We start from the raw sequence: 10,753 nt of genomic DNA on the forward strand, positions 1-10,753 counted from the left end.
TTACATATGTATTTAAAATATGAGTACATATAGGTATGTCACTAGTCCCAGTAAATATAATGACTTTGTTGAATTTAATCTTATCTTCTCCTGTGCTTGCCATTCAAGATATGTAATGTATTCATATATTCTGTCAGCTTAACTAATTTTAAATACATTTTTAATTTTAAAAAAGCTGATGGCAACAAATGTACAAATGTGCATGACACAATGGATGGATGTATGGATTGTGATGAGAGCTGTACGAGTCCCCAATAAAGTGATTTAAAAATAGAATGAAAGTATACTCACAGCAACAGTTCAGGAAAGGTGTGTGCGAGTTCCTGACCCGGGGCCTTCACCGTCCTAGTCATGCCTCTCCCTTTCCCTGCTTGGACATTCCCAGCAGCCCAGGATGCCCTCAAGTGCTCCAAGCTCCTGGTCTCTTAGTCATTGAGATCTCAACAAATGCGTGTAACTTGGACCTTAATAAGAGGCTTGGTAGTGCAGCGGTTAAAGCACTTGGTTGCAAACCAAAACGTCAGTGGTTCAGACACATCACCTACTACTGTGTGAATGGATGAGTTATGGGGGAGGAGGTAGAAATAAACCACACCCTAGCTCCTGGCTGCTGAGCCAGTTGTGACTCCTGGCAACTGTTATCTAACGGAGCTGCTCCAAAGGGCTTTCTGTCTGTGAAAGCAGCTCACCAGACTTAGCAGGAGAATTGGTAAGCAATGCTCAGATGTGTGCAGCTTCCTGGGGACAGGACTTGTAGCTCGCGTCAGATTCTCGGTCTGAATGTGGGCACATCCATCTTCAAACAATAAATTGCTTGAGCTCTCCCGCTTGTATTTACATTTACCTTCCCCACTGCCGTCAACTCACTGCTAGTGGGCAGAGCAGAACTGCCCCTGTGGATTTCTGAGACTAAAATTTTTTAAATTAAAAGATGATTTTATTGGGGACTCATTGCAATCCATACGTGTCGCATCAAGCATATTTGTACACGTTGCCATTGTTCTAGACACTTACTTCCGATTGAGCCATTGGTACCAGCTTTTCCTCTCTCCCTCCCCACCCCTCGTGACCCCATGGTAGATTTTAAATTATTTTCATCTCTTACACCGACTGCTGTCTCCCTTCCCCCATGGTTTCTGTTGTTCTCCTCCCTGGAGGGGTGTGTGGTTATGTCAATCATTGTGATCAGTTCCCCCTTTCCGGTATCGCTATTCCCATTCCTATATTCTGTGTATCCTGGGATTTTATCTCTTCTCCATACCTGGGTACATGCTCCGGTCTAGTTCAGAGTGAGCAGCAGCACTGGGGTCATGATAGTGGGGGGTGAGGAGGCCTCAAGGAGCCAGGGGAATATTGTGTGTTCCATCGGTGTTTTACTGCACCCTGGTGGACTCATTCCTTCCCTGACCCCTCTGTGGGGGGATTGTTTGTCTACAGGTGGGCTTTGGGTCTCTGTTCAGACCCCCCTTGTTCTCAACAATATGTTGTTATGGGTCTTTTGATGCCTGTTACCCGGTCCCGATGACACCTCATGATCACATTGGCTGGTGTGCTTCTTCCATGTGGGCTTGTTGCCCGAGACTACATCTTTATGGGAGTAGAAAGCCTGGTGGTTTTGAACTGCTGACCTTGTGGTTAGCAGACCAACATGTAACCACTACACAACCACTTGCCAGTCTGCTATTAAGGTCACTTCTTTGGCTTGAAGCCATAGCTGCCACCCTACTGCCTAGAGCACAGGGTGCAGCCTCCTCAGACCTGGCTCACCTTCCTGGCTCTATGCTCGAGCCCCATCCTCTGGAGACAGAGGCACCTGCAGGCTTTGCCTTTCTACTGTGCCTCCTTCTGCCTGGTGCCTCCTCTGCCTGCGGGGCTCAGCCACCCTGCTCTGTGCAGACCCGCTCTCACGGAAACACAGGCCACCCGATGGCAGGAGGCGTCTGTGGACGTGCAGGTGAAAGTCAGGACTCTGCCTCAGCTAACCGGGGATCCTGGAGCTGAAACACTTGTCCCTCTCCCCTGCCAGAGCAAAGGAAGCCCCCTCCCCGCCCCTGCAATCATTTTCAAGGCAGAAGGAGATCCTGGGAACAGAATTTATTGGTTTTCCCCGAGTGCCTCTGATCTGGCTTCCGCAGGCCCCTCTGGGCTCTTCTGGGCTTGTCTCCGGGCGGCAGCAGCAGCTCTTAAGGCCCTTTTTTGCTTCTTCAGCTTTTGAACCTGCTGGTAAACCTGGGGGCGGGAGCAGCAGGACAAGACGTTGGAATCGTTGGTAAAGTCTCAGACATGGGGCGGGTAGGGCAAGAACTGGCTCCCTCCCCCATAGCAGCCCAGCCTTTCTCCGTGGGGTCATTGACCTGTGACCCCACTGGGCCCACTTCATGCCTCCCCCAGAAACAGAGGGCACCTCCTGTCAGCCCCCACCTGCCCCCGTACCAGAGTGCACAGCGCCCTCTTGGCCACCGCGCGGCGGTGGGCCTTCCTGTAGTAGAGCGGGGGGAAGGTGTACTCAATGCCCAGCTCCCGGCACGTCTTCTCAAAGACGGCGTAGTTGGTTTTGCGCAGGTTTTTGAGCATCTTCTTCCTCTGGTCGATGCTCATGAGCAGGTAGCGCTTGTGGGCTTTGTCCTGGCAGAGAGTCTGTGTTAGCCTCAGGGCTGGTGCCGCTTCCCCGCTGCCCACTGCACTGACCCGAACATCCCAGTGGGCTCAGGCGACCTTCCTGCGACTCTGAGGCTGCTATCCCCACGGCACAGGTGAGCTCCCAAAGGTTCATGGTCCTTAACCGATTCACAGGAGGGCCTAAACTATAGGTGCTGGGGCAGGAGACCGGGTCTACTGCTCTGCTCCTAAATCCATGCTCTTTGCATTACACCCCCACCCTGGCAAACTACCTGCTGCGGGGAAGGGAGGCTTGGTGCTCTCTGCAGAGGTGCCCCCACCCTGCCCTAGCCTGGCTCTGCGCTGCAGGACCCTCTGCAGTGGGGTTGGTGATCTATGGGCCAATGAATAAACTCGTCTGGGGAGCAGGCTGAGCCGGTGCCAGGCATGGTGCCGGACCCATCAGTACCCACAACCATGCTTCCATTAGAAAGAGCAGCTGCCATCTAGTTACGGCAGCTCTGCCCACACTGGGCTGCGACGGGGGCCAGAGGGTTAGGACTGTCGGCTCTGGAGCGAGCCCCTAATTTCCAGTCCCAGCCGATCCCTTCCCAGCAGTGTCTCAGGAATAACAGCATCACTCCTGAGTCTCAACAATCCCTCTGGCAAGTGGGATAAAAAGATGGCTAGAGAGCTCTGGCAAGGATCGCATTAGAAAGTTCTGGACAGGGTGGGAGAAAAATGTGGATCCAAACCCCACGCCGTAGAGCAGAGCAGGCTTACTGGTTGCCTAGAGACTGGTGGACGCTCCAAGCCTTTCCCCACCCTGTGGTGTGGTAACGAACCCATCCCCGTGTTAGAGTCATCAACCACTGAACATCCAAAGCTCAGTGTCTCCCCAGGGACAAAGCACAGACGTAGGAGAGGCAGCGGGGTGGGCACAGGGAACATGGAGAGGAACGGGAAATGCGGGGGTCACGGAGGGAGACAAAGTGTGCAAAATGGACGATCTGCTCTGTAAACCTTCATTTCACAATAAAAAGTCACAGGAATAACCGTTCTCAGGGCGCAATAAGGGATTTTGTGCGGGGCTGGGACACCCCGGGGAGCACTTTCTCTTGGCTGGTATCTCACGGAGTCCTTCCAAGTCCACAGGCAGGTGCTGTTTTAATTTATTCTGACCACTTCTCACTGTGAACTGGGTGAAGCTTACTGAGCAAATGAACCTTCCATTCAACAACCCACACGCACTTTGTTTCATGTCACTGATTGCAATGCCCGACACGCGTCGCTCCTCACTCTGCGGGCGAGAGACCAGCAGCCTGGCTGTGCGGAGGGACGTCCTCAAACGCGCACAACACATCCAGCGGCAGGGCAGGCATCGGAAGCCCGGGCGTGACCGGGCTCTCAGAGTGGTGCCCTCAGCCCGCAGGGCAGGGGCGATGTGGCTACCGCGGGAGTTGCTGCAGCCCGCTTCTCCGGCCAGGGCCCTGCCAGCCTCGCCCCGGCGCCGAGCCGTGGGACGCCCACGACTTACCTTGTGATGCCTTTCCATGTGCTCTTCATAACTGCGGATCTTGACAGTCAGGGCGACAACTGAAAGCACAGAGCAGAGGGTGGCCTGGCAGCCTGGCTGGTGGTGAAGGGACCAAGGAGGAGCAGTCGCTCATCTTCCTGTACAGCTCGCTTAGAATTCCCCACGGCACGCTACGTGGCAAGCTCTCAAATCAAAGTCTAAGGCAGGGCACTTCCTGAACCTGATGTTATCTTCCCCAAACCAGAGCAAACAGCACGTTTAACTGGTAAAACTTCAGAGCATGCCCATGCCATTCAGGGACCAGTCTGGGATGTGGGTTACCACGGTGAGCTACCCGACACACCTCTGCGCGGCCCAGCCGAGGCAGCCGGAGATGTTTCTGCAAGGGTGAGCGGTCCACTCATTGCCTTCCCGCTCTCTGCCTGCTGTGCCTTGACTAAAGCCCAGGAGGACCCTTCCTTCTAAGGCCCGGGAGGACCCTTCTTTCAGGCGGCCAGTTCCTGGCAATCTGCACTGCAATGGGGCCAAGGCAAACAGAAGGCACCTCTCAGGGAGGCTGGCACTACAGCAGCACCGACACTGAGTTCGGGAGCACTGCAGAGAGAGCAGCGGGCACCTTGGCTCTGGCCACATGGTCCCTCCACACCACCCCAGGTGCAGAGTGGGGACAGAGCCTCGAGGACCCCTAGAGCAGATGCCATGCTAGAAACTGGCGTTCAGAAAACTGGATTAGTGAGAGAGCAGTTCCGATCCCTGTGGCATCTTGGCAAACAGGCCTTCCTGGGAGCTTCCGGGATGGAGAAACAGGAGAGCTCTGTAAGCAGGCCGCCGTGGAAGTGGTCCTGGAGGCAGGAATTCAGGGAGCCAAGGGACCCTACAACTTGTCTTCTCAAAGGGACTAGGGCGGAGCCAGGAGCTGGGCCTGTTCCTGAGCTTCAGTGCCCAGGATCCTTCCCTGCAGAGCCTGTGTGGGCCCACGAGTCCATCCCGCGTGCTCCCAGTATTCAGTATGGATAAGCGGCGCTCATAACAAGGGGGGGGGGGGGGCTTTCGCTCACGGCCAAGGAAGACCATTGTCAGTTCCAGCTCCTACAAAAGGAGGGACCTCATCACCTTAGAACAGGCCCAGAAGCCTTGGCCCAAGAACCAGATTGCCTGGGCTTGAATCCTGGCTTTTCTATGGATCAGTTTGGGGGTTCTTGGGCAAGCCATGTAATTCTGGGCCCCAGTGTCTTTCTTTGTTCAATGAAAGGGTGTCCACATCCCCTGGTTTCCCACAATCCTACCGAGAGGTAGGTGACACTCTCCCTTGCCGTGTGCCCACAGCCCTCCAATCCTGCCTAGGAAGCAGAGGCTTGGAGAGGGGCAGTGAGTGAGTAGCCTAAGCCCACACAGTCGAAAGTATAGTGGAGGCGGGGCCTGGGCACAGAGCTTGGCCTACCAGTGCCGTTACCCCTGGTCTTCAGGTTTCCCCCTTTCCCAAGCCATATCTAGTATGCTTGCAGGTGGGGCTCGTGGAGCAGGTGCCAGTTAGCAGAGTCCCTTTTTGTCCTCCCCCCTGAGGGCCCCTGACTAACTTCGAGCCTCCAGGGAGCTGGTGTCCTCAGGGTTTTGCACGATCTTGTTCATAAACACATCTTGCTTGACTTTTAGCTTCTCCTTCTGTGGAAGAGAGAGATAGAGACGCTATGAGGTTCGCCACCCCAGGAACTGGGCCTCAGTCCCCCAAGGCCCATCATGGTAGCAGTCCCTCCAGCAACTAGGGCCACAGGGCACAGGCCTGACCTCACTGTTCATTGGGGTTGGTCTCTGACCAACCACATGGCGACTCGTGTCTAGGCGAGTCCAAAGCTAAGGGCTTGATAGATGAATGCCCCTGAAGTGTGCTCACTCAGATATTTATTGAGCACTTGCTATTTTTTGGGTGCTAAGAGCACACTGGGGACCGAGATCACCCTCCCTCCAGCTGCTCTGGGGCTGACACATGATAGGGAGTGGCTGTGATTGGAGAAGCACGGGGGGGTGGGTGTGTGGGTGTGGAGTGGGGTGGGAGTGGGCGCGCAGGAGGCCAGTGTCCACAGCAGGCCACTCACCTTTTTAGCCATTTCCAAAGACAAGAGTTTTCTTACAACATCATCAACCCTGTGGAGACATTTGGGGCGGGGTGAGGAGGAGGGAGGCATGGCTTTCATTCTAGCCAGGGTCAAATGACAGTTTCTTCCAAAATAAATCAGTCTCTCTGGGGTGGGGAGGCCCTGTCCAGGATTAGAAGTCCGTGTGGCTCTGGCTGGTTGCACTGAGAACATGGAGCGAGGAGATCACAAGAGGAAACAGGGGAAGTCAGCTCAAGGGTTCCCGTCTCGTCACAGGGTTGTCACCAATGTAGCCAGGATACCGTGTGATCTGTCTTGATACACTTCAGCTCGACAATCGGTTTCTTCAGTCACATGGCACAGATGGAGGAACTGCCCTGCGCCCACTGTGCGGGGCAGGGGCTAAGAAGGGCCTTGGCCTTGGTCAAGCCTGATTCAGTCCTGAATTTAAAGTCCCGCTCTACCCACTTAGTGTTGTTCCCACCGAGCAGCTTCCTCATTTAGAAAGTGGGGGGACAAGACACTATTTCCCCCTCACAAGGTTGCTGTGCGCATCAAGAAATGAGAGACTCCTACAAAGACCCAGGGCCCATGTGAGCTCATTGGTATACGGGGTACTCACTACGAGGACAGCTGAGCTCCATCGTCCCAGCTGTCCACTGACCCTCACCATGCCTGGGGCATCATAGCTTTGTTCCAATCTACAAACAAGCTTCAGATATGGCAGCCCAAGCCTGAAGCCAGTCACCCCCCGTTCCCCTGTCTCCCCACCGTGCCAATCCCCCGGCAGTGCCCTGCTACCTAGAGAAGTTGCTTTCTGCTTACTTCTCAACTGCAGGGATGTTCTGGTAGTCCTTGAGCAACGTGGAAGGGGGCGGGTCATCTCCTTGGCTCGGCTGGACTGTGACTGGAGAAGACAATGCTTACAGAATTGACGTGTCTCAAAAACAGGCAGGACTCTTGACAGACAACACCTGGGAGTCAGCTCTCACTGCCTGTCCTTCCAGCCCTGGCTCACCTCACCACTCCCCCAACTACCTAAGAGACACCAGGCGCTCAAGCAAGACACCAGAGGTTTCTGGGACGTTCCATCTTCTGCAAACCTGGTGGCCACCTGCCTTTACCCTGCATGCTGGTGGGGAAGGCCTTCCCTAACACCCTGCACTTGCCTGCCCCTCTCTCACACCTGTTTGGCCCTACAGTTATTAGGTTCCTCACTGGGGTGGGTTGGTTCTCGGGGGATCAGGAATGGATAATTCCCGGTGGGTCCCCACAGCCCACCTGGCTCATGCCCTGGACTAGAGGAGGCACTCCAAAAATCCTGTGGCAGACTGCAGGCGTGGAATACGGGGGCGAGGAAAGAACCCCTAGCTTTAACCAGTTGCTCAAGTCAATTCTGCCTCATGAGGATCCCATGCATGTCAGAATAAAACTGAGCTCCACAGGGTTTTCAAGAGCTTCAGTTTGTGGAAGTAGATCACCAGGGCCTTTCTTCCGAGGCACCTCTGGGTAGATCCAAAGGGGCCAAACTTTCAGTTGATCTTTTCTGGGGCGTTCATTTGCACTGTGACTTGGGGGCTCCTCACGGCTCTAGGATGTCTGAGGACTCGTAAGCACGACCTTGGCGTAACAAACCACACACCACCTCAGAAGGGCTACCTGTTCTAGGTAGTTCTGCAAAAGGCTGACCACCTAGTTCCTCCCATGCCTCACTTCCCCTCTCGCGGCTTCCCAGGCACAGGGCTGGGACACGGTGGCCTTGATCTTCTGCCCACTGCACCTAGTGGCTCTAACTCCTGCTTCCGTCCCCTAGGCCACCCCAGGCACCACGCCAAGCCCTCCTACCTGCTTTCTTGACGGCAAATCCGCGGGCGGCCTGGAGGAGGTGACCTACGCAGAAGGCAGGAGGGAGGACGCTGAACCCGATCTCCGCTGAATTTCTCTGCGGCCTAGGGATTCCCTTCCTGCAAGCTCAGCGCCCAGCCACTGCCTCCGTCTCCCACTTAGTCTCACCTCTCCCTCCACCCACTACCCTTTCTCCCCCTGCCGCCGCCCTGCTCCCTATTCCCGCCTCCCGATTTCCCATCCCCCGAACCCTACGTCCATACCCCGGCCCCTCACCTGGAGGCTGCAGGCGCCACTGGGCAGAGGGAAGTCTGGCCCTCACTCCCTCTGACACCCTAGGAACTGGGAGCTGGATCCCTGCCTGCGCCCGGATCGAACCCAGGGCCCGGCACGCCGCCCTCAGCATGCTGCCTCCTGACCCCGACGGGCTGCGCCACGGCCGCTGTCGGCTACATGGGCGCCGCCATGTTGGTTAGGCTCGATCAATCGAGTGCAGCGCGGACAGGAGCCGAAGAAGGCCGAGCAAATGGATTGAAGGAGCGGTCAGCAGAGGACCGACCGCTCTGGGCGGCGTTGGGAGAGCTGGTTAGCGGCTCGCAGGATAGGGGTACCGCCGTTAGTCACGTGCAAAACAGCAGCAAAAGGCCCCCAAACCCGAACTGACTGCTGTCGAGTCTATTCGGGCTCATCCCGACAGTGATGTGGAAACAGTAACATGTCACCTTTTTTTTGGAGCGGGGGAGGGGGCGGCGGGGAGCAAATCCTTATATTTCTGGCCTCTGTTATTTTGGGAGCTCCCACGGGTCTGACGCAACTTTCTTCTCCCCTGGAGTATTCCACCCTCCCCCCCACCCCCGGTCACCAACAAATTCCCCGTCTGGCAACTTGTAGCTGGTGATTCAGGGTTTTGGGACCAGACAGCTCTGGGCTGGAATCCCCACTGCCGGGTATTGGATTCCTGGATTCGGAGTCGTAAGGCCCAGAGGCAGGGAAGAACTGCCCCTGCGTTTCCCGGACCTTCCCTGCTTTCCCTGCGGAGTGGCTAGCGATGGTGAATGCTGACGGCAGGGCTCACGTTGGAGCTGGGATCCTGGCTCATCATTTACCTCCTGTGTGACCTTGTGGGCAAGTGTCTTTACCTTTCAGCTAGGGATGGGGCAGCCGTCCCCCTCTTTTAGACAGCGGTTCTCAACCTTCCTCATGCCGCGACCCTTTCATACAGTTCCTCATGTGGTGATGACCCCCAACCATAACATTATTTTCATTGCTACTTCATCACTGTCATTTTGTTACTGTGATGAATTGGGCAACCCCTGTGAAAGGGTCATTCAACCCCCAAAGAGGTCTCCACCCACAGGTTGTGAACTGCTGTTTGAGGCTGTTGAGAGGATAGAACGAGGTTGCGTGCAAAGCACTTACTGTGGGCAGGTAAGTCAGAACATACTGCTCCAAGATCCTAAAAGCCATGATTCAACAAAAATATCAACGGGAAGGTGCTGTTTCCCAGCATATCCTAGGGCCGCGAACTGTGCAGGAAGAGTCTGCAGCCCCCTAACCCCTCGGGGCAGAATTCTGTGCTCTTTGATTGACACCCTGTCAGAAGGGCAGTTTTGGCGTCCTTGAGGGAGGGGCTCCAATCACGCTGCTCTGAAATGCTCTTTTCAGTTTTGGGATACAGGTCGGAAGAGAGCGATCAGGGCTGAAGGGGGATGGGTAAGGCTTCCCAACAAAGTCCTTGCAGGACATGAGCAGGTGCATTGTTGGACTAACATAGTTATTTTTTTAAATGCAACTGTCCTGGTCTTTTTTTAAAATCACCAATATGGTTTTCGATATGATGTAAAACTTTTAATAATAAGTCTCCATGATCATTCTGTGTCCTTCAAGAAACTGCTCATGATGGCCCTTTGGCCCATAAGGTGATCAGATGTCCCGCTTTTGGTGGGAGAGTCCTGATTGTTAACAATTTTTCCTGTGTCCCGCGGCATTTTCAAAAAGTCCCTATTTTTGGAAAGAATGCATGACAAGCTAGGGTATACAGTTTTCGGCTGCCATGTGGCTATTTCGCCAGGATATGAGTTTTATCAATGGTGTCCCGCTGGTGTCCTGCTTTACCAGTGTTAAAATCTGGTCACAGTACCTTTGGGATCCTCGAAAAACAGACGCCATAACCGTCAGTAGATCCTATCGGGAGTCACTGTTTTGATTGGACCTTTTTTTTAGGCATCCTAATGACACTAAGACAAGCATACCACAGGGAGGACTTGTCTGCAGCCGTCCACTGATTGCACACATGTGTTCCAGCACATTTTGTTCAGAATAAACCTGTGCATGTATGAACTAGGATCCTAGTAGTAATCATTCAATAAATATTAGCCATAATTATTAATATTTGTCAACCTTTCCTGAACTCTACTCACCATGCCCTACTGCACTCTGGGACCACCTTCATGTAACACTTGCTATTGTCCAGTCGCTGTCATCAGAACAGAAGCTCATGAGGGGCTGAACGAAGTCATTTCTAAATCTTTGCTGCCCGCCTAGGGCCTATTTGGTAGGTGAGGGTTGGCTGAATGAATGACTAAAAAAAAAAAAAAAAAAGACTAAACAGGTGTCAATGACATCCACATGGAAGAAGCACACCAGCCTGTGTGATTCAAGGGTTTTCAATGACAAAATC

General features: G+C 54.1%; 1 protein-coding gene across 1 annotated transcript; it reads right to left on the reverse strand.

The window, feature by feature from the left end:
* Positions 1-2,079: 2,079 nt before the first annotated feature.
* On the reverse strand, positions 2,080-8,679 carry MRPS15 (mitochondrial ribosomal protein S15). Its single transcript, XM_075554008.1, has 8 exons — positions 8,350-8,679; positions 8,074-8,118; positions 7,054-7,135; positions 6,229-6,277; positions 5,713-5,797; positions 4,136-4,194; positions 2,434-2,625; positions 2,080-2,229 (listed from the first exon to the last, which is right to left on the reverse strand). Exons 1-8 carry the CDS (start codon positions 8,477-8,479, stop codon positions 2,095-2,097), a joined length of 777 nt encoding a protein of 258 aa, XP_075410123.1. The 5' UTR covers positions 8,480-8,679; the 3' UTR covers positions 2,080-2,094.
* Positions 8,680-10,753: the final 2,074 nt, after the last annotated feature.

The sequence above is a fragment of the Tenrec ecaudatus genome, chromosome 1 (assembly GCF_050624435.1).
Source record: "Tenrec ecaudatus isolate mTenEca1 chromosome 1, mTenEca1.hap1, whole genome shotgun sequence".
Taxonomy (NCBI): Eukaryota; Metazoa; Chordata; class Mammalia; order Afrosoricida; family Tenrecidae; genus Tenrec; species Tenrec ecaudatus.

Bases quoted from the DNA above. Each gene is read 5' to 3' on its own strand.
- MRPS15 (XM_075554008.1), bottom strand. From the start codon at position 8,479: ATGCTGAGGGCGGCGTGCCGGGCCCTGGGTTCGATCCGGGCGCAGGCA. The intron at 7,136-8,073 runs GTAGGAGGGCTT...TGTCTTCTCCAG, and splicing joins ATTTGCCGTCAAGAAAGCAG to TCACAGTCCAGCCGAGCCAA. The intron at 2,230-2,433 runs GTACGGGGGCAG...TCCCGCCCCCAG, and splicing joins AGAGGGCGCTGTGCACTCTG to GTTTACCAGCAGGTTCAAAA.